At 44.7% G+C, this 23,824-nt stretch overlaps 1 protein-coding gene across 7 annotated transcripts; it reads right to left on the bottom strand.

Moving 5' to 3' along the window:
• Nucleotides 1–145: 145 nt before the first annotated feature.
• MAX (MYC associated factor X) lies at nucleotides 146–23,651 on the bottom strand. 7 transcript variants are annotated; one of them, XM_067733207.1, is made up of 5 exons: nucleotides 23,427–23,651; nucleotides 22,671–22,697; nucleotides 15,272–15,379; nucleotides 2,908–3,031; nucleotides 146–1,658 (listed from the first exon to the last, which is right to left on the bottom strand). In XM_067733207.1, the coding sequence occupies exons 1-5, from the start codon at nucleotides 23,460–23,462 to the stop codon at nucleotides 1,471–1,473; spliced, it is 483 nt and encodes a 160-aa protein (XP_067589308.1). In that variant the 5' UTR covers nucleotides 23,463–23,651; the 3' UTR covers nucleotides 146–1,470. The 7 variants fall into 7 exon arrangements, with proteins under 7 accessions (XP_067589308.1, XP_067589298.1, XP_067589329.1 ...); XM_067733197.1 differs by having other exon boundaries at nucleotides 2,908–3,038; nucleotides 15,273–15,379; XM_067733245.1 differs by lacking the exon at nucleotides 146–1,658 and adding an exon at nucleotides 2,436–2,645.
• Nucleotides 23,652–23,824: the final 173 nt, after the last annotated feature.

The following is a 23,824-nucleotide window of genomic DNA, read 5'->3' as shown; positions in this document are numbered from 1 at the left end:
AAAGGGAACCACTTTGTCTTACGGTTGCTCCCAGCCTGCAGGCTCCTCTCTCAGGCTCCCACACAGGCCCAGCGGCCCTCAGGGGGTGCTTCCCTCTACCAAGATATCTTGGCCTCTGCCGGGGCAAGAAGACACCACCACCAAGAAGGATAAAATAAGTTTTTATTTATAGTCTTATAGTAAAGGGGAAGCCTTAACTTGCAAGACAATTCTTCAGCAGTATGTACAACATACTTTTTATCTCCATGGAATGGAATCAAACACGGACTGAGACTACAGAGTATACACTAGAAATCAGCAAATGCCAGGAACAGAGTAGGAAAAAGACAAAGAAATGAGGCCTAAACACACAAAACCCTTCACTGGGATCTGCGGACCGCAGCCAGAACCAGGGCTGGATCACATAATGGGGACAGGTTCCAGGACAGCTGGAAGGGGAGAGGGACGAGGGTGGGGAGGGGTCTGCACTGGGGTGTGGGTTTAGTATGAGGTGAACCGCTCTTGGTATTTACATAGAAAATCAGTTGGCTCTATTTCTTAGAAATACACACGGAAAGAAAGGAAGATTTGATCATTACTTTATGAATCTGTCGTTTTGCAATACTGACATCATCAGAAATAGGGACAATTCACTCAGATTCAAATTTCAGTAGCAGGAAATAAATATCAAAACATCATCACTGGCCCTCAATACAAAACCTCTACCCCACCCTACCCTCCCTCCTCGTCCCACCCCCTCCCACCCCCTGGTGGCTACCGCCTCACTGCTGCTGTCCCCCAACAAACCACACGAGTGTCACGCGGCCCTCCCTAAGGCTGGCTGAGAGAAGCAGGAGTGAAACAGGCCAAAGACTCTGCGCTGCAAATCTGTCCCCACTTCCTTTTATACCACAAACTTCTTCAAGGATCTCTGGTCTTTCAACAGGAGCGATAAATAGCCTTTTAGGGAAAAAAAAAAAATCCTTAAAAAGAAGCGGGAATAATTCTGATTACTCCAAACTGGTCATCTTCTTAAAGTAGAGCAGTCCACAGATTCACAAAGTCTATCAAACAGAGGTGAGGGTGGCCCGGGAGGAGAGGCCTGGGAGGGGCAGGAGTCCCCGGGGCACATGCGCCCGGCAGGGCTGGAGGAGCTGGTGGGTGGTCAGGACACCATGTGCTCAGAGGTCTGGCCGGCCGTCTGTCCTCCACAGAAAAAGCTGCCAAGTTGGGGTGTTTTGGTTTGAATATTCCTGGTGGGGACAGGGAATCCCTGAAGGGAAACGTTAAAAAAAAATAGTGGAAATGGGGAAGGAGAATGAGAGCTGTTGTCCAAGAGCTTCTACGTAAAAATAAAATTAAAAAAAAAAAAAAAGGAGGAGAAAAAAAAGAGTCTCTTAAATGGTTCTGAGGGTTTTAAAGATGAACTGAAAAGAGGATAAGACGATGGAGGAGACAGACAGTTTTTATTGCTGGCCTGCCCCGTGGAGCTTAGCTGGCCTCCATCCGGAGCTTCTTCCTGCTTTGGGGCTCTTCGGGCTCCGACTCCGAGCTGGAGTCTGAGCCCCCATCGAAGGCAGAGATGGTGCTGCCCTTGGCGTTGGTGTAGAGGCTGTTGTCTGAGGAGGGGTAGTTGGTCTGCAGTTGGGCACTCGACCTCGCCTTCTCCAGTGCACGGACTGAAAGGCAACCAAGCGAGCGGGTTATAGCCTTCTGGAGACTGGGGGAGTAACCGAGTCTCAGGTCAGGGTCCAGCCTGTTCTTCCGAAGGGCTTGCTGGCCCCCGAGGCTCAGGGTGGCTCATAAGTAACTCCCTTCTGGTGGCTGTTCCATCTGCATACTTCATTTCCCTCTGCCTTTCCCAGCCAGAGCTGAGCGCTCAGTGGATGTGGCCAGCCACTCTGCAATGCCACCCAACCCTAAAGAGAAGGCTTGTGATGTCACTGTCCTGCTGTGGAAGCCCAGTACAGAGACAGGAGCACGAGCTCCCTGTGGGACCCAGTGGTGCAGTAACAGCGAAGCTGGCCTGGCAATGCCAGGCTCCACAAGGGTGTGAAGGCCACACATCAACAGGAAAGGATGACAGAAGATGTATCAGCCAAAGAAAAGTTTTGGCTTAGCGCTCATGTACAAGATCCACTTGGAAAGACAAGCTGGACACTTGGAAGCAAGTCACCAATACACACAGAATACCTGGGCTTTCCGACACACGGCCCCTACATGCAGGCTGCTCGGCCCGGTGACCAACCCGCTGCCGCCTCCCGCTGCCCAGCCCTCGTTTCAGCTCATCTTGAGCCTGGAAGGTCAGCCCATTTATTTTAGTTTAGTTTATTTGAGGTGTTCTAACCCAGGTGGTTACTTGCATTTCCTTTTACTTGCATCTTCCATGAGGGAGGAAGAGAAGTGAATTCCCCAGGAACAAAGAACTTGATCAGCTCTCGCTTTCCCCTGTGGTTGTAGGAAAAGGCGGATGTGAGCATTGGAGAACAGCATGGGCCTGGCCCATAGGCTGCCCTGATTGGACTACCGTTGACAACGGGGAGCGCTCACTGTCCCTGAACACCTGGAGTCTCTGTGGCGCTTACACAGCACACTCCAATTCAAGGACCTCACAGCTCTTTTGAGACACCTGATGCCAGGTGTGACCCCTACGACAAGCAGAGCACCTGAGCCCCAAGAAGGGGAGAGAGAGCAGGTCAGAAAAAAGTCTCCAGTGTCTAACCCCTATACTCCACTGTTCCCTCACCGAGGGCTCAGGTCCTTCCTCAGGATGGCTCTACACTCGACTACTCAGGCCCAAGAAGCAGGGCCACAGCTGCTTAGGAGCATACGCTCCGTAACTGGTTCTGACTCAGCAGGCCTGGGTGCGAAGCCCTGACCTGGCTGGAGCACAGCAGGGCCAGATGCCCCACAAGCTCTGCTGCTCACCTTGCTGCTCCAGAAGAGCATTCTGCCGCTTGAGGTCATCAATATCTTGCTGGTGTGTGTGGTTTTTCCTTCGCATATACTGGATATACTCTGTGGCTTTGTCTAGGATTTGGGCCCGGGATGCCTGTTGCAATATGAGAAAAAGCAAAGGGGACAAAATAAAGACCTAGTCCACGCAGTGAAGAAACCATGCCTTTCAGCGAAGACGGCATGAGGGAATGGAAGCAGGAGGGTGAGGGGGCACAAGGCTGAGGAAACGGCGCAAGTGCTATCAGGAATCTTGTTTATACCAGTCAAGGCACCAGCTGCTTTACATAGCTTACCTCACTGGCTCTCTCTGAGAGAGGGAGCTCCACCAGGAACCCAAGGCTCAGAGAAGTTTACTGGTTTATTCAAAATAAAAGAGTGCAGAGCCTGGATTCAAACGCAGGTCCAACTCACTCCTAAACTTGTACCCTGCCCACCCGCTTTGGTTCTTTAGGTTGCTTTCATGTCTTCAGCCAGGCTATTCTGAAAACATTAAAATGCTACTTAACTGAGACCTTAGGCCATTCACTCTCTGCTAGGGCCTGGCTACAGGCAGCTGGTCCAGAAAGACAAGATCAAGATCTCAGCTGGAGGTGGCTCAGGATGGGAATGGGTACAACGCTGTCAGGATGCGAATGGGTACAATGTTGTTCATCAAGGTCCTAGATTTCAGACAAGCTTTCAGACCGTTGTTAACTAGTTCCAACTGAGCCATGCTGCTTTGTCATGATTTCAGCGTAACTGGCTAAAGAGAATTTTGTGAAAGCTGTCAGAGCTTGATGTCAACACAGGAAGGGCATGAGATTGGGCCATTTCAGGAAGCAACCACACCTTTACCATGGCTGTGAGTAGCCTAGGCACTGCCCTGTCAGAGGAACAAGTTAATGAGCTAATAAAATGGATGTCAGGTTACTCGGCCCCTGGAGGTCAAAAGTACCTGGAAGATTCCCTCCAGGTTGCAAACATGGCCAGAGTTACTCATGGCCAGGCAGCCAACCAGCTGAACTGGTGGAATGGTACAAAGCCAAGAGAACTGAAGCTCAAGGCAGGGTAGTCTAGTAGCCGAAGTATGGTGGTGAGGCATCTCAGGCACCTGAACTGCAGTAAAGCTTCTTAAGTGGCAAAGAAAACAGCCGCACTCAGGCGAGCAAAACTAAATCCACCTGTAGTATATTCTGACAATCTCAACTCATGGAGAGGTTTGGAAGGCCTGGGTTTATTCACCAGTTCTCACAAGTACTAGAGTTTCCAGGCTTTCCTCTTATAGCATCCTTAAGGCAACTTCCTCAAAGGGAAATTGTTCATATTCAACCGTTTTTATCTGGTGCGAATTACATACAAGGCACGGAGCAGACACTGTGGGGAAACAAAATGTATTAGTCGTGGCTTCTTTTGCCCAGAAGCTAACTTACTATCTAGTTGAGGAGATAAATGTATTTATATACAGACAAATCACAGGGCAGTACCAACAAGTGTAACCTGAGTAGTACAGATTAGAAAGGCCATGGGAAAGATGGCTTCTGGCTGGGGTGATCACCTTCTGAGTGCCAAGCATTAGCCTCGGCTCTGCACACACAGGCTCCTATCTGAACCAGTGAACCCTGGGTTAGACTGAGGTGGAATCTGTGGGAAAGGGTTGCTCTGGGCAGGGAGAATAGCACAAGCAAGGGCATGAGGGTGGGGACAGGACCAGGCCTATTTCTTTAGTTGAGTAAGTCAGCTTATGTAGAAAAGAATGAGAGCACCTACCAACGGGGGCTTGCAACTCTGGCTACAAGGTCGCTTCAGAAGCTGTTTCCCATTTCTGCCAAAGGGGACTTATTAGGGTTAATTACTAGGTGATAAAATGAAAGAAAAAAAAAAAAGGTGGGCACATATTTAGAAGGGACTAATTAAAATACCCTGCCTCTCTGGATGCTAGAGATGGGATTAAAAACAAGTATTGTAGGATAGGTGGCAGAGTGGGGAGAAGAGTTTAGGAATCCAGGAGACGGGTGCCTCCTAGGTCCTGTCTGTAATGGGCTCTGTGACTGCAGACACAGTACTTCTCTCCGTGGCTACTCCTTATCTGACAAGAAATTCTCTCAGACCCCACCCAGCCTTCCAAATTCTATGCACTCCATCACTGATCTAATTGTTATGCATATTTACATCCCAGTCTCTCTTTATATTTGTCTATTTTTTCAACTGTTGTTCCCAGAAAGCAACATTAACCCTTATTTAACTCCTCATTTGCATCTGGCACAAGGGAAAAAAGCAAAATCTCTGAACAAGAGAGCACTTGCGGACTTCCCTGGTGGCGCTTGCAAATGTTCAGAGATAATTTTTAACAAATGACCACACTGAGTAGCAGCCTGAGCGCTCCCAGTTTCTTCTTCACATATTTATACATGAAACCACGAAGTGAAAAGGGAGAAGCAAGCACAGCACAACAAACTAAAGAGAAAGATGCCATGAGAGATGGAAGTTTTTCCACCTCAAGGCAGTTTTTGGATGAAGATAAAATTCACAGATGCTCAGAAAACAGTGTCTTGGGATCAAGAGGTCTCCACAGAAGGCTAGATTGGAATAAACCCAGCACAAGGCCTCCAGAATGCTAATCAGCACCGCCCTTCCTCCACACAGCCCCTTGCCTAAGTAGAAGCACCTAGGCCACTTGGGGTGTCCCTGACCCTCACTTACTAGTCCAAAAGCATGGTTCATTAACTTTATTTTGCCCCCTCCAGGGTACTCAACAAGAAGTCCCACAAGAAAAAATTTAAAGTACGAAATACAGAATTCCCCCAAATTTACATGTGCATCTAGTCCAGCGAAGAAAAAGCAAAAGGTTGAAGGTAGAAAATGCTAGACTCAACTAAAATCCCCTCTTCCAGTTTTACAAACCATGCAAGATCATGTGACCTGCCACAGGGTTAAGGTGTGGGCAGGCCCTTGCCTTTATGAGTTTATACTGTGAACAGCAGACATGAAGCCAGCAAGAACCCTGGGCTTTACAGCCTGGACTATGGAGTGGCCCTGGGCTTTTGGTTTCTGTTTTCTAAACCGTGCCCAGTTGGCTAAGTCAGCAATCTTCGTGTGAGTGTCCCTGAGCAGATAACACTTGGTAGGTCAACATGTCCACAGATTGACTGTTGCCTTTGGGTACCCAGTAAGGACCTGAATAATTTCTTTCCTGCTAGTTTTTACAATTAGAAGGTACCAATTCTCATTCTGCCTTTCTAAGCAGAAACATATCTCTTTAATGGTTTGGACACAGGATGGCCCATGGCCAAGGGCACTGAAAAGGCATTGGGCCTTCTGGGTAGTAGTTTAACGCACAGCGGCAGTCAGGCTTCTCTTTCCCTCTGGGAGCCACGCAAAAGGACACTGGACCCCTTGCCCAATCGCGTTCCAGAGCCACGGCTGCACAAAGCGATACAAATGATGATGATAATGGCAGCAGCTGAGTACTTACTAAATGCCAGGCACCCTCATACAATATTCTGATGTGTTATTTCCCCTATTTTATAAAGGAGGAAACTGAGGCACAGAGCTGTAACTTGCCTGATATTACATAACCAGTGGGTAACAGTGAGTCAAGATTTGAACCCAGGCCTCCAGAACACCCTATTTTGGGACCACAGAGGAGGCTGTGGAACTAATGAAGAAGATCAATGGAATTTGGAGAGTCTGAGCAGGAAGAAAAAGACAATGAAAGAGTCACCCAATTTGTCTATAAGGATGTCAATGAAGAGCCTGGTGAGGGTGATTTCCTTGAAGGAGTGATTTTAGGTAAATCATCTTCACACAGGTAATGGGTGCAGGAGTGAGTTGAAGCTGAAGCAAAGATGAAGACTGGTTTTTAGAATGAGGCTGAAAAAATAAGAAATGGAAAAAAAGTAGCGTGTAATAACAGCAGCATTGAAGGAAGACTGTTTTTCTTTTAAAGGCAGGTGAAACTCAAAGTGATCCCTAGCAGAGAAGAAGCAAATACAGAAGAAAAGCCAGAAGATGCAAGTTAGCTTGAAAGAACTGTCTGAACCTGGGCCTGGGCCCCCCGCACTGCTCTGGCTTCATTACCTAAGAAGGGGAACCCCGAAATGGACAGCGGAGAAGACCCAGCGTGGCAGAGGGACCCAGCGGTTCCTGTGCCACCTCTCCTGCTCGTACGCAGTTGCTGGCCTGTTTGCATCCCTGCCCAGAGCAGCAAGGAGATGGAGGAAAGGGCCACCCCAGCCTCCAGAGGCCCCCACTTGAACAGAACTCTGTTTGGGAACAGAGTGTACTCACCTGGTGTGCTGCAGCAAGAATCAACTACCTATTTCACGAGAGGCCCCAAACCCAAGAGTTTGATTCTAATTAGCACCTAAAGGTCCCAAATGATTCTTGAAGTAGTTAACACTGATATTTAGGATGACATCCAAGGTCATTAAATCCCATTTAAGGTAGTGGTTCTCAAAATTTTTCATATAGGGCAAGAGTCCCACACATTTCCGGAGCTGTAAATCTTTGTTTAGACAAAAATCCAAGTTGTTTAGAAAGCAGGTGGGGAGAGGTGAGGAAGAGAAGAGTCGTACTAGCTTGTTAACATTAGGAACACCGTTGCTCTTCCCTAGGGTCCTAATGCTGACCTGAGAAACAGTCACCTTTGCTGTATTTATCATTTTTTCCTCCTGTCAAAATCAGATCCTACCAGGCTGCCCTGGTTCTGCCAAGAACCAAAACGCCACATCCTGGGGAATGAAAAAAGAACTACTGCCTGACTCACCAGTTGACATGTTTTGTTATTTTAAAGAAAATAAAACCATTATTTTCTGAAACCTGCACAAAATTCTATGCATAGTAAGGTAAAGGGAGGCCTAGGGCAAAGCTGGTGTACATTTTCAGTTGAATAAGCCATGTTCTGGAAACAAATATCAAAGCACAATAAATTCGGGTCTGTATTAAACTAGTTCATTCCAAAATGGAACCACCATCAATGCCAAAAAGGGAGGCTGGAAGGCTGTGGGCTCAGAGCCAGCACAGCCATGTGGCCCCTCAAAGGCTTCTTGTGCCTGGCCCTTCCAAGCCCAAAGGATCATTTTCTTGATTACTAGGGGAAGGCAAAGCTATCATGCCCCATTAAGGGCTTAAAGCTGGGAGCCAGACATTTGTTTAAGGGTCAACACAAATCATGTTTCAAACTTTGTATTCTTTTATCTTGAGCCCTTGGTAGTCTGAAATGAAGGTGTGACATTTCCCCATCAAACTCTGACCACAAGGGACGGGAGCACAGGGTTTCCTCAAAGAAGAAATGCAACTAGTAAATAAACATGCGGAAAAGGATTTAATCTCACAGGCAATAAACAAAATACAAAATTAATTACTACCTTTTGCCTATTAAATTAGTCACCCCCTCCAAAAAAAAAAATTCCAGTGGTGGTAAAATTGGTACTCTCAAAACAATACCAAAAGACTAATCTTTAGAATTTGCTTGAAAAAGAAAGAAAAGAAAGAAGACATGAAAACAATCCTCCTGGAAAGCATTTTGGCAACATACAGCAAAAAATCAGATGTTCTTACCACTAGACCCAGCAATCCAACTTCTGGGAATCTGTTTTATAGAAACAGCCACATGCACCAAGATGTTCATCACTACATTATTTATAAAGTTAAAAGACTGGAGGCAACCTGAATGGTTAAAAGAAACATGCCTAATGGCTAAATATGAACACTCTATCACTTGGGGAAAGGGCACGTTATGTGAAAGCATCAAGCTATAGCCTTTACCCATGTAAAGCATGCGTATGAAGAGACCAGAGGGGATACACAGATTGATAACACCATTATTCTCTTGTCTCCTAGACTCCATCAATAAACACATGGACTTAAGAGCAGCCTTTGCCGGGGGAGGGAAAAAAAAGGGGCGAGCTTTGTTTAACATCCACTTTAAGATGGCACCCAATTTCAGTCATGTTAAAATGGGGTGTGGGATGGGGAGAACCGCACTGTCCAGCACAATAGCCACCAGCCACAGGTGGCTAATAAGTACTGAAATGTGACTAGTCTGTAACGCACTGTGGTATCCTAAATGGGCGGGAAATCCAAAAGGGAGGGGATATATGTATGTGTATGGCTGATTTGTTTTGCTGTGTGGTAGAAGCTAACACAACATTGTGAAGCAACTATACTCCAATAAAAATTAATTAAAAAAAAGAAATGTAACTAGTCTGAATTGAGATGTGCTGTAAGTATAAAACACACACTGGATTATCAAAACAGCGCAAGAAAATAATATAAAATATCCCACTAGTAATTTTTACTATACTGATTATATATGGAAGTCATACTTACTTCTGTATATTAGGTTAAATAAACTATATTATTAAAATTAATTTTACCTGCTATTTGTGGCTCACATTAAAATTCCACTGCACAGCACTTGTCTTAGAATCTTAGAATAAAGGAAAGGTTGTAGTTGTGTTAGAGGAATGGAAGTACTGTTTTTCTTCTTCCCATTTTTCCAAAGTTTCTGCAATTTTGTTAGAGGGGAAAGAAAAGAGAAATGCTGGAGGGAAGGCCCAGTAACCAACTCCTCTTCTTTCAAATCTCCAGATGGAAAAGCGGTGGGTTTCCCGACTCTCTAGTCTTCTCTATGGGAGTGAGCCCTCCCCTACTCTGTAGTGCAGAGACTTCCAGAAGGATGGACAAAGCTTCTGCCCTCAAGGAGTGCACCCTTCAGTTAGGTGATAAGAACTGTCACAGAAAAAAGGAAGACACAGGAGAGGCCCCATAAAGGGCCAGTGGGGTGTCAGGGAGAGTGATAATCCAGTGTTCTCAGGGTGCTGAGGCATTTGATACAGCCCTTGAAAATGGGCAGGTGGAGACTGACTGGCAGGGGAGGCCTCATTGGGGAGAAACACAGGAAGGCAGGAAACATGGGGAGCTGGGGAGCCCTTGTAAGTGGGTCTCTTCATTGTGAAACCCCAATGTCATCTGGGTGGTGAAGCTGGAGTTGAGACCTTGGTGGAAGGAAAGAACTAAGATAAACCTGAAGATGACATTCCTGGGGAAACAGAGGAGGGTGTACACTGCTTCACAATAAGGGAAGGAGCAGAAAAAGCAGGAGGACAAGTTGGGTACCTTATTCAGAGAACATGGAATGCCAGTCCTTACCTTGATGGGCACTGAAAAGCCCTTGAAGGCTTTGGCAGTGCAAAAATACAGTTAAACAAAGAATTCAATGAATCAGTACATTTACAGTTGCTGAGCCTGGAGCTTAAGGGAGACCTGGACAACTATGGACAACAACTTAAGATGTAGAAAATTTAAGAATAAAAGAACTGCCCAAGTTGGAGTCTGGCCAGGTAATAACCCTGTTGAGTAATAAGGTGAAATGGGTAGGGCTGTAGTTTACATTTCATTTAAAAGACAACCCCTTTAGCAGCCCAGATATGATGCAGAAACACTGCTGCTGAATGAACTGCCTGCCTTAAAGGGTGTCCACTAGAGTGAGCTCCTCCCAGTGTAACAAGGCCAGGTGGAGAGAGGGCTTCCTTCCTTCAGTCAATAAACACTCGCTCTGCTCCCTACTGTGTGCCAGGCACCAAGGGAAGAAATATGACCAAAGATATTCTCCCTGCCTTCAGTACTTACTACAGTGTAGTACGGAAGACGGGTAGACAGTCATCAAGTAACCACACAAATATGTACACAGTTACACCTGGGATAAGCCCGGGTCACAGTGCTGAGTGAGTTTAACAGGGAGACTGACCTTCAGCAGTAAGAACTACTATGTTCCCTGGTATAAGGGGCTATTTGGTTTCAACATCTACCTGTTAAGGACACTGGGCTTTAATGAAGATGAAACAAATTAGCTCAGTGTTTTAACCTCTTACTTGATGCTCAGCATGTTATCTTATTATTGTTAATTGTTAGGTATAATCCTCTCCCCCAACAAGAGAGCAAGATCCTCAAGAGTAGACACCATGCATTAAACCTCTTAAATCTCTGCGGTGCTCACATATAAAAACGTGAGCACAACCATGTGGGCTGTGGCGGTTTTCGTCAAAGAGCTGAGCAAGCCCACCGTTTCCTCTGGCACTCTCACTCCTCAGCTCCTTTCTGGGAACCTACCACGAGCTGGAGTCTGTGACAGCAGCCGGCAGAGGCAGTGCCTTCATAGTCTCACCTAAAACAAAGGGACTGACTCACTGACTATAAGAACTCTTACTTGCTGACTAGAAGAAACACTTTTCTTCTTTATTTTCATCTTAGGTTATAATCTCTTTTTAACATAACATAGCTCTATCCAGAAAGGAGAAATTCAGAGCACAACTGCCTGAGAGAGCAATTAAGTATGATAAATAGGCATTTAGGAAGAGACCTAGAAGAGGAAAATTTACTATACACCACTGTTCAGCTACATATGGCACTACTGAAACAGAACCTTCTTTCACTAAAGTCAGCCATGCTAAGGAGACACTGTGATTGGATACAGTCACTCGGGTGCAGGTGCTGGGGCTAACTCACCGGGGGTGGACACAGAATTACAGCCCCACGCAAAGGCAGACTGATGGGCTCGCCACCACGTTTGCCCCCCACATAACAGCGTGAGCTCAGTGCCAGCAAGCCACTGGGCAACACTCCCTAGCACCCAACCAAGGACCCTCAAAACAAGCAATAATTCTGTTCAAGAACACTAATGTCTTCCTTTGAAAAGTGGGACCACAGTCGTTCCTGCCCTTGCTCCCTTACTCTGGTTGACTGGCTGATGGTTCTAATGCCATTCCATCTTTCCTGTGGGCTCCATGTCTAGCTGAAAAACTATGGGAAACAAAAGGCTCAGGCAACAAGAGTTCAAGAGTCTACTTGTGAACAATGTGACCTACGGCAAAACCCAGCTGGACTGCCAACTATAATGATCTATTTCTCAGAACAGCTACGTGGACTCAGACAAATTTATAAACTTTCAGTGACCCTTAACTCTGCACTTTGGTGTTGTCTACATATGCTACTTCAGGGGACAGTATTTTAGTAGCAACCCTAGTATGACATACTGCCAAGATTACTGACTCTATCCAGGGGAAGCTCCCAATATAAAGACAAGATATAAGAATTGAAGCAAGATTTCTTTAAAATATCCTTAAATTGTTTACCCCTACGGTGTGGTAGAAAGATTGAACTTGGCAACCAGCAGTCCTGAGTTCTAGTCCCTGTCCAGCTATAGACTGATCTTGAGCCTGTTTCCTCATCTCTGATACATGAAGGATGGCAGGAGCCCTAGCAGTAGTTATTGTCCAATTATAATAGTGTAGTACTCACCTCAGAGAACTGGTGTGCAGATTTCATTTTACATTGCAATACAGATATTAGTTAATACTGAATTTTTTACTTAAGCAAAAGGTGACCATTTTATAGTAGAAATATAGGGAACAAAGGATAAATAGAGTTTGAGTCTCACGTTTAAAGGGGGTTTTTTTGTTGTTGTTGTTGTTTTAGTACAAGTACACCCCATTCTTGGTTAGGATCCAATTCAATCAGTATTAGTTTCTCTTTAAAAAACAAAAGGCTTATTAGAACACATAGGACAGATAATCCAAATACTAAGTGAGAAGTCACCTGGAACATAAAGGTGAACAAGTCAAAGGAGACTGGGGGCCTTCGCTTCAAGAAACTGATCTAAGCACCCCCAAAACTCACAGGGCAAAATGATCATTTCATGATTATTTACATAATGTCAGAACCTTAATTACTGCAATCCAAATCAAGAATTACTCAATTCCCTTTGGTTCAAATACCACTTTAAAAAAAACTGCAACATTTAGGGAGAACTAGGAAGTCTGAGGGACCAAAGTATTCTGTTAGACTCACTGCAGCATCTGTGAAACAGTGTTGGCAGGGAAGGAGAATAATGAAGATTGTGGAACTTAGTGGGAAGGGGTTGGGGTTCAACGAGAGCTAACAGCCACTTACTTCCTTTATTCATGCTCAACATGAACATTTGCACTGCAACACACAAAAGCATTCTGAAATCAGAAAGGCACCTGGTTAACTTCCACTGGGGCTTTGATCAGCTAGAAAGAAACCTGGCCCCTCGACCACTCCTTTCCCCTAGTCGTGCTACTTCTCTGACCTCATCTCCTGCTATGGTCCCTTCACTCACTCTGCTCCAGCCACTCTGGCCTCTGTCTCCTTGAAAGGCCCAGGAATGCTCCCAGGTTCCTGCCCCTGGACTATTCCACTCGCCTTCCCTGGCCTGGAATGCTAATCACCAGATAGATGCATGGTTCTTTCCTTCACTTCCTTCAAGTCTTTGCTCAGATGTTGCCTTGCCAGTGTGTTTTTTTGTCTGCCCTAATGAAAACTGCAACCCTTCCTTCCCTGTTTTTCTCCATAGCACTTATCTGACATACTATATATATATATTTATTAGTTCATTTTCTATCTTTTCCTCACCACACTAAGAGCTTCTGCTTTTGTCTACTTTGTTCACTGCCGTATTCCTAATATCTAGGACAATGACTAGTATGTAGCAGACCCCCAGTAAGTATCTGCTGAATGGAGTAAGTGAACAAATGAATAGGCCACAAAGAATGACAACTGTTTGGTTTGTAAGGTTACCAAATTCAAACTGTCATCTTCCTTGAAGAAAGGAGACAACAGGATTTAGGGTAATGTGATTTTAAGGACTTAAGGAAGAATGTTATGACAATGTAAAATAGACTGGATAAAGAAAAAGGTATAGTTGAGCTCTTAAGACTGACCTCTCCCAAAGTGTTCTTGAACTTAAGAAAGCCTAAGAATCACCTGACTGCAGGTTATAAATACAGATCTCTAGGCCTGCCTCCAGAAAGACAGATTCAGTAGTGATTCTGATGGGGGTGATTCACAGGCCATTTCTTGGGATACGCTGCCCTGGCGCCACTCCTGATTAGATGTGAGACTTAGAAAAAGGTAGCTCTTGTCCATTTACTTCACCAAAGCCATTTTAATTGATACCATGGCATAGGAATAAGCACCTACTGTCAATAGTTCAGACAAACACAAGAGATAATCCTTTGTACATGTGTACTCTGACTAAAAGCGTGAGCCTCTCCCCCCATCATAAAGATTTCCCGTGGTGCTTAACAGTGTTGTACCCAGGAATGTTGTTATTCCAGGTAAGCACGTTGGTCCAAGGCCATTAAGCCAAGTGCACACTAAGTAGGCCTAACCTAGGGCAAATTCTGGTTTTGCAATGCTAGGTATTTACATGGCCTATTTTATGTTTTGCATAAAGGTCAGACCTACCCCATCCTTTATAGCCACACAGCCACACCTTAGATAACATATAATGCAAGTGGCTTACCAGACTGGCAGTATAAATAAAATGAAACCATAATGGTCCCAAGTTTAATTCCGGATAACCAAACAAAACCAGGACGACTACCACAGAGCTAAATCTGGAAAGCCATTCAAAGCCCACCTGAAAGCAACAATTTTTCTTAAAACGGTTGCTTTTTTTTTCGGTTGCTTCTTTAACACTGCATTATTGAACCAAAAACCAAAAACACACAGGTCTTCTTCCAAGTTTCCCACTTATACACTGAATAGCTGCAGAGAGCAGCCAGTTATATTGTGTGTCAAGGATGGAACGAACTGTGCAAACACATATTTTCTCCAAATTCCAAGGAGTGACCCTAACCCACAGACTTTTTACTCAAAGCTTCGGACTTTGTTTTGCAAATGTAGAAACAGCTGGTGCCTACCTCTCCAGGGAAAACAGTTTCTGGAAGGCCACCAGTGGGGTAGGGGGATGGTGGAAGAAGAGTAGTTATTTTTTCTTCCATTTCGTATGAACACGTCTCTTTACTCAAGTCCCACATTAAAAATGCTCTTTATATGCCTTTGAAATAATAACTGTTGGACTGGGAGATCACTGGTGTCCAGATTGGTTCACATACATTCCTGGGAAGTTTCATTTAAAATAAGTACTCACTTCGAACCATATAAAAAGAATTCTCATGGAGGTCCAGAGAATCACTGACCTCTGGAATCCTTAGCATTATCCCAAACGACTATATGCTACCCTCTACATTACACTGTATAGTTATAATTTCTTGAATGAGTAATTTATTATACATAATACTAATTTTAAAAGAGAGCTCCTACTGATGTCTTAACAAGCAGCTCCATTACATCTGACATCGTTTGCTAAGGATGAACTACAGTAGGTAAGGTGTGTGATGACTCTCTGAAGAATCAAAGATTAAGGAAACCATGTCATCCAAATATCGCTGACTCCATTTCTTTCCAGAATGGTGAATGCCCTGCTAAGCCCCACAGTGAGTTCCAAGTTAGTGGTGGCTAAGCTAATCAGCTTTCTCAATAAACTCACCTTCTCTCCTTGGAGTGATGGGACCGAGTCCCGCAAACTGTGAAAGCTGTCTTTGATGTGGTCCCTACGTTTTCGTTCCAGTGCATTATGATGAGCCCGTTTGTCAGCCTGGAAGAATGGGAGAAAGAGCACGTTAGTGATGTCAGTCCTTCTGCTTGGTACAGGTGAGTGGGTACAGCCTGGAAGTATATGCTGTCAGCGCTGTCCCAGGTGACTGGACTGGGAAGGATTTGTCGAGGTGGGCAGTTAGGAGTCTCCAGAATTAGGCTCTGCTAAAGGGGGAGAAAGGGGTGAGCAAGGCTTTCGACAGGAACATCCAAAGTAGCTCGATGCATCCAGTTCATGCATAAGTAAAATAAAAGTTATTCATGGGGACAAAGTGTGGCTCTCCTGCAGCATCAGTTTTCTCCCACAACTTACTTATGTGACACAACAGCCGCCAGTCCATGGCTGGGAGGTGACCAGGGAAAAGCTGCAGTGGGCCCCTTCATAAGATGTGATCACCCCCACTGTAAGAGATTCCCCACGGTGGGTACCCAGAAAAGGAGTTAGGTCAGTGGTGCACTGTTTCTTTCCATGTGAAACCATCACCATGAGTCCGCTCTGGTCTCCAGCTCGCTAAGAGGTACTAGTTTTAAGACCTTCTTGCCAAATCATACAATAGAAACTAAAACCTCTAGAAAACCCAGATGCATGAATCTGCAATCATTATGACAGAGCTGATATAGACACCAACTGCATTCTGAGCTCCTACTTTTTAAAGTGCATCTAAGGTGATATTCAGCCAAGGGCTTCCCTCACACAGGCTGCCAGAAAGGCGGCTCTCAGACAGTAAACCTCTGACACTCACGTATTCTCAATACACCTCCTCAGGCACCTGTGGCGGTCATCGGCGGTATCTAAATACCCACAGACCAAACTCCTTATCCTGTCCTGCTTAGAATCACAAAGAACAATCAGCTGGAGAGGGACAGGGATGCCAAGTGATCAGTGGCAAAATACACTGGCTTCAGGTGGAAGTGACAGTGCTGGAGAACACTGCAGGAGAGTTTCGGCAGGTCCCCATTAAAGGGGTGGTCCCTCCAATGAAGCACAAACGCTCACTTAACCTAAAGCAAGAACTTCACATCTGCACTCCGGGAATTATGGGAAATACTATACTCTGAGAATTTACCCCCAATACACAAGGTTGCACTGGGCTAACCTAAAGAGGAAATCTGTACAGAGGAAGTTCAGGTAGCTTTAATCTACCCAGACACAGCACCAGGAATTTTAAAAATGAAGCAACAGGAGTAAATAACTTGGCTTAGCACAAGAATGCCTCAAATGAATCTTTATACTAGACAAGATGTTCGGACAAAAGTCTATAGAGACAAGAGTTATAGGAATGAAAGGACTTGAAATTCTAGTATCTAATCCTAAAAGTCTGAGTCATTACAGAGGAAGAGGCTGTGAGCAGCTGTGGTAATTTTAGTCACTTCCTGGTCTCTCGAGCACAACACCTCACCTATAGCTCTGCTGAACTGGAAACATGGTTCCCATCACAGCCATGATTCTCCACGGCATAGCACTCATTTTCAGGGCAGATGCCTGGAACACTTCTAAAGCTCTCCTAATCTTACGCCTGGATTCTCTGTAAAAATGTGTGTCTGCCGAACTCCAGGGATATGTGGAATTTACAGGGAAACTGAGGGAATGATCAGATAACCTGAGGCTAGAGGAAGGTATCATACAGCATTAGAGCAGGAAAAGTGCAGGTTCCTTCTATCAGCAGTATGAAGAGCCTGAAAAAACTAAACATATTTAAGTATCTAGTCCTTTTCTAACTTACCATTCCCTCTAGTCATCTGTTGATACATAGGTAAGTTGGCTGGGTCTTAGACTAAAGACTTAGAGGGCTGAGAGATGGCATTTGGCACCTATCTGTCTCTCCTGTGTTTGCTACACACTCCCCAGGATGGTTTATTTACATGCAAAATAATCGCCCAGCTTTGGTATCCAGCAGCAGCCCAAGATACTCCTGTCTACTAAATCACCCTGATTCCTGGCCCTCCTCCCAGCTTAAGAGCTGTGCACAGAAGCAGTGACACCAGTTACCCACAATCCCTCTTGTTGATACAAATAAAATTCTAATTGTCTGTTTTCTTTCTGGGAGAGCCCTGCAAATCTCAAATGGCTAGAATCAAGTTGGACTTGGTTTCACTCACGCCTGCACTAGAAGGGTGGAGCTAAGTATAATCTAACACCAAAATCATCCCCACAATGCACTACCCCCTTCCCATTCACTGAGCCCTGAAAGGACTCAAATGGACAAGTCTTCGGTTAGAGGATTGTAAGTGAACTTGGCTGTGGACCATCAGCAGAAATCTTGGCTTCTCATCTGGGAAGCCAGCCAAGTTTGAGAAGTTGGCTCAACAAGGAAAGGCAGCAGTCCACTGCCTGGTAGAAAGCCTGGGCTGGGGACTGTTGTTCTCAAAGCAGTGGATGGAATTTCTGTGGTGGTTCCAGGCCCAATTTAACCAGCAGAAGAGCGGAATCTTAGACCATTCCCTGCTGCCATGTCCATCCCCAAGCTGCTACACTTAACCAGAGTCCATTTTGAAGCTCTCAGAGACAATGGCAATGATGCATTTTTCTTCTTCTCCAGCCTCATTTGAAAGAGCAAGTTAAAAACATGCAGAACTAACATGCCTAATTCCAGGCAACTCTGAACTAACTAATACCTCTAGTGGCTTGAAAGACCTTTACACGTATGAAAAACCTTTACACAAGACTGAGAATTCTGTTTGGGAAACATTTCCAAACGTCCAGCCGGATGAATTCCCTTCCCCCGCAACTCATCCAAATGGAGGGCCAGTTGCCAGGCTTATCACTGCTTTGTTAACTATCTTTGCTTGCTGGCAACCCTTTTTGAAAGGGACAAGATTTGAAGACTCCCAGTGTAAGGCACCTGAGATCCTCCCACAAACTCAAAACTAGTTTAAAAAAAAAAAACAACAGGTGGGGAAGGGCCAAACAATTGCTGTGTCTTGAACAAATAAAGCTCAACTCAGATGAGTCAGCTTTCTCTCAGCTATACTGAGAAAGATGTTTAATAATGAAAACGGGTGATACCAAACAAATTCTAGGAGACAACAGAAACATTCTTGGGCTGAACAGCAGGCCCACAAATACCTCCCCTATACATCCTACAGGAGCAGTGGCTGGATGCTGTCACTCTTTAAGTACGCTGGATTTGCAGTTTCCAGCAGACAACCCTTCCTTCAGGGCATCCTAGGCTAACAGAAATACTAAAGAGCCGTGTGATCTTAAGAGTGGCCCACAGATGCTCAACAGGAACTCCGACACCAAATCGATTCCAGCTTTGACATCTCTGCCAAGGTTTTTATTCAGCCTCTCAGTATTATTTCCACCAAACTTTCCATACTGGCAGCCAGAATAAAAATCTTCACCTACAATTTGTCCATCTCTGACACTAACAAGCACATGTTATCTTAAGTGTTGTTAAATATTGAAGGCAAATGTTATTTTCTTAGCCAAGAAGTTGCTAAACTGGCAGTAGGTCATTCAAGCTAAGGAGGGCTGTTCAAAACTGAAGAAATCTCTTTAAATTATTTCCTTCCAACTTACTGCATAGAGAATATGTCTTCCTTAAAGGCATTACATCAGTCAGCAGCATTATTTCCTGCAAGTTCTAGGTAGGCAAATCACAAGGGGAAATGAATGATCCATTATTCAAGTATGACCAAGGTTCTCCAGAGCAATGCCCTCTCTTGCAGGTCACGTGACACCTAACCCCATCTGTAAAGGGAATCTTCTCAATTCCAATATAGAAAATTCCCACCATATATGGAATTAGAGTTGCCCAGTAAACATTTACTGCCTTTAAGAAATTTAAAGGCTATATTTTAGAAAGAAGATAGTGTTGCTTACGATTACTTAATAAGCTACTCTTATTAAACACTAACACTGGAAATACACAGGCTCAAAATTCTCATCAGAAAAGATCTATTTACTACTTCTGATGGGAAGCAAATAGGATAAATAAAAACTGAATAGGAGATACAAATTGCAACTTCCCAACACCTCTCCCGTTTGAAGCTGACTGCCTGGTATACATTTTTAAAATCCAATACACACACGTGTTTTCCAGGCTATTCAAAAAAATCACTTGGTGCCTAAAAAAACTTGGGAACGCTATCATCCAAATATGCCATCATACTATACCCATTTTCCTTGATCAACTATTTTACCATTACTGGAATCTTGAAAAAAGACTTTTAAATATAAGAACACCCTTCAACAGGTATTTTTAGGAACCAAACCTGGCATCCACATCACTGTCAACACTCTAAGCAGACACAAAGTACATGTATCATGTAGCACTTCTGCCATGCAACTAATTCCGGGTAAAAGACAGTAGTTTCCTGAGTAAATTCTGATCTCAAAGATGACCAAGCTCATTCCCTTCTGAATACATTGCAATTTCTAAAGAAACAAAGAGCTCTGAGAAGTTAGAAATATTTCATACCAGAAAGGTCCAGAAACAGAATTGTACAAATCTGTTTCTAACCCCCCCAAAGATATACTGTAACTGAAACACATGCAGCTGTCATGAAGGATAAGCTGAAAAAGGTCTTAGGCTTCCGACTAACACACTAACCCTACGTTTCTTGTATACGTTCATTCTTTAAAAAAAAAAAAAAAAAAATCTCAAGCAGAAATAAAACAAAGATCACCTTGCATGAAATATACCTGCCCCAGAAAACTGTCTTTGAAATGCAACTTTTTCCCTCCAAAAAAATAATAAAAATAAAATAATATCAGTGGGATTCTGAGACATATTGAATTTAATAATATAAATTATTGTTTGGGATTACTTCCTTTAACAAAGCTTACTGGTCACCGGAGAAGTTGTTTTCTGTTCACACTGAGGCAACAGAAAAAAATACTCGTCAAATCAGTTTCACTTTCTGTTACTGTTAGCCTCACTTCCTAACTCTGTTATTGCTGAGTATCCTACATTTCTTATGTAGTAAGGCTGTAGCTATTGTAGTGACATTATAAAACATGAATGAATACCTTTTTTTATATTAGGACCCACAGGACCGTTTCAAAATAACTTTTTAAAAGTTCTTTTGCAGTTCTAAATATTTGGTTGTTCACAGTCCACACCCTTTTCTGAACGAAGGCAAAGCTTAAGAACAGTTTCCCCAAAATTAAAAAATATATATATTTATCTATACTAAATGTCAGGAAATAAACATAGTCACACAGAAAAAAAAATCCTTTTTACCCTACGTGTTCACAATAATTGCTTGATATGCTATGAAATTTGTCTATTGCTTCTTCTCTCTATGCCATTATGATTATCTTGTAACAGATAATGTTTAAATGTCTCAGCAAGTAGATGTGTCAAATTAAAAACAAAGGGTCAGAACCACTCCCTGTGCCCACCCTCCAAAATCAAAGGGAAAAATCCTAAGTACCTTAACAGCGAACTGAAAGCCTCCATACCAGACAATGAGATGAGCACTCTAGGAGAGTGGGGACATTTTCATAATTTAATAAAACGATTTACATCAACAGCCATGTGGACGAGCATTCTGAAAAGCAGAAAGCGCTCAAGAACTGGAAGCCAAAATTTCACAAAGAAAATCCTTATCTCACTGGAAAGCCAATATAATTCCAATTTAAATAATGATTCTTCAAAGCAAGCCTAAACAATCCCTACCCTCCAATCCTGATCAAGCCCTAGGGCAGATTTTACAACCGGAGACTTGGAGGAAAAAAATGTTTTAAACAGACTGTGTTCCAAACATGAAATTCCATGTTTACATTATTAAGGATAATAGTAACTGAAAAAAAGGAATTTAATTTTCAAACGTATGTATAAATATTAAGTAACTGACAATACTTCAAATATTCAAAGTATTGTCTTCAAAGAAATACTTCAAGGAAAAATAAAACAAAACAAATTCTTTTTTAGTGACTAGTACCCAGGGATAATTTTAAAACCCCTGGAACAACTGCATTCTTGGATTTTATGGAAATATCAGCATTCCATAAGTAAAGTTTTTCTAAATGCCTAATTCCTTTGACAACCTTAGAATCTGTGCTCTAATGAAAAGCAGGTACAATTAAGAGGGCTTGCTTTTATCCTGTGATAATGAAATTATTAGACCAGAGGTCTCAAAGTGGCATCTGGCAAATTGTAACAAGCCCCTAATCAACTTGATTGTCTCATACATTATTTTAAAAATCAGAAAAATAACATCAAAGTCTGGATTTGTAATCTTTCTTTTAAAATAGGAAGATAAGACAACACTAAGCCCTCATTCCCACATAACAGCAACCCACTGGACTTTAGTGGCTGCCTTTTCAGAAGAGGCATGTGCTCTCTAGTACCCCAGTCCTCACCTCTGCTCTCTATTCCTGACTATCTCACTGCCTGGGCCCCCTAGAGACATCTAAATTTTGGACCCACACTTCCTACTGCTCCCATCTGTCAAATGTTAGATGCTATGGTTTACTCATTTCTCTTCTCCTCTGATTCTGATTTATTTTGTCTCTATTCCTTTTTCTCCCTCTAATCTATTCATGGAACACCCATAGTACTATCTCAGACTCCAAGGACATGAGATTTGTGTCTATCTTAATCCACAGAACCATCCACTGAGAACATTAATATCCAAACTCTGAGAAATTACTGACAACACGGTATGGTCTCAACCATCACCTCTTAGCAAACCTCTCTCTACAGTGCCACTTTTCTTCAACAGTTCTTTTTGTCTTTATACTGCTCCTTCAACTCAAATAGTCAGACCACAATAAGCAGCTGAATGTGACACGTTCACATTCAACCTTTGGCCCCTCTACATTTCCAATTTCTGCATTAGAATAATACCAGGTTGTGCTAGATTCCATAGGTCTACAGCAGTCACGTGACTTTTGGTTAAAGGTGATTACTGCATGTGCCTTCAACTTCACACAACTATGCAGATATGGTTTAGAACCTACTTGTTCCTAAGTAAAGCTGGCCACTTTTCCCTGAAATAATACTACAATTTACTTCAACATGATGTGTTTCTCATTTCCCACTTCTATAGTGACAGCTAGAGCCCCCAGTGGAAACCTACAGAAGGATTCATTTCATTGCATACAAATTCTCACTCACCTACAGTCACTGAACCTCACCACCTGAGAACCTAGAATTATGAGGTTCGCAAGCCCGCCGCCCCCACCTAGAACCCCAGAACAAGGCCCCACCTCACCTTAGCGATAACAGGAGAGTTTACTACAATATTAAAAGTAACAGAACGATCTCTTTTTCTCTCTGACCCCAAAAAGGACTAGAATTGAACGGAAATGAAAATGAAACGGAGAGTAGGAGACGTACCGCTGATTGAAACCTCGGTTGCTCTTCCTGGAATAAGAGAGAAAAAAAAATAGAAAATATAGAAGTTATTTTTACACTTCACATTCAATAATAAGAAAGAAAATGCCGGCGGCAGAGGAAGCGGCGGGTGGGGAGTCAGCCCTACCCCCCCTCCGCATCCCACGCCCCCATCCCCCCTAGCGGGATCCGGTAGCGGGGCAGGGGGGTCCCGAGCGCCGCCCCTCCTTCCGGCATCCGACCCGGGACAGAGGGAGGGGGTCCAGAGCACTGTCTCCTCTCCTCGCACCCAGCTCAGGGCGTCTGGGCACTCCCAAGCCCTCTCCGCCCTCCTTCACCAGCCAGGATCCACCGCGGGTCGCGGGAGGAGGGGGTCGCGGGCCGAGGGAGCAGGTCCTAAGCGCGGTGCCCTTCCCCAGGATCCGGACAATGGGATCCCGGGCGCACCCCGTCCCTGTCCCCCGGATCCTGAACTGGATAGGGTGGGAACGGGAGGCCGCAGCACCTTCCTCCACCGGGGTAGGTGGGGGTCCCAGAGGCCGCGTGTCTCCTCCCCACCTCCAGTCCTAGAAGGCCGCTCCGGCCAAGAGCCCGGAGGAGAGCGAGCCGGGAGCGCGACGGAGGCGGTCCCGGCCCAGGGTGAGGAAGGGGAAGGAGGCGGCGGCTGCCCGGCCCCCTACCGCCGTCGCCCTGCTGAGAACCCCGGCCGCTGTCCCCGCCTGACAACCCGCAAGGGAAGGAAGAAGCCCCAGGACTCACGTCGCTCTCCACCTCGATGTCATCGTTATCGCTCATTTCCTACGGCCCAGGGAGCGGCCACTGCAGCGGCGGCGGGGAAGGGGGAGGGGTGGAGGGGAGGGGGAAGTCACCGACAACAACAAGCCGAGTCCCCCCACACACACACTCACTCACTCGCTCTCTCACTCACTCACACACACACTCACACACACACACGCACGCACACACACACACAACACGGGCGAGAACCACCTCCTCACTGCAGCACCGGATCAACGGCGGCACGCACGCCCGGTCGGCCCCCTCCCACGTGACCAGGCTCGTCACGCTGGGGCCGCCGAGACTTGTAGTTCTTGTCCCTTTGACTGACAACCCAGCTAGCTCCAGAAAAACTACAAATCCCATAAGGCACTGTAAAC

The sequence above is a fragment of the Pseudorca crassidens genome, chromosome 1, assembly GCF_039906515.1.
Source record: "Pseudorca crassidens isolate mPseCra1 chromosome 1, mPseCra1.hap1, whole genome shotgun sequence".
Lineage (NCBI taxonomy): Eukaryota > Metazoa > Chordata > Mammalia > Artiodactyla > Delphinidae > Pseudorca > Pseudorca crassidens.
This window is presented reverse-complemented; position numbering and strand designations above follow the sequence as displayed.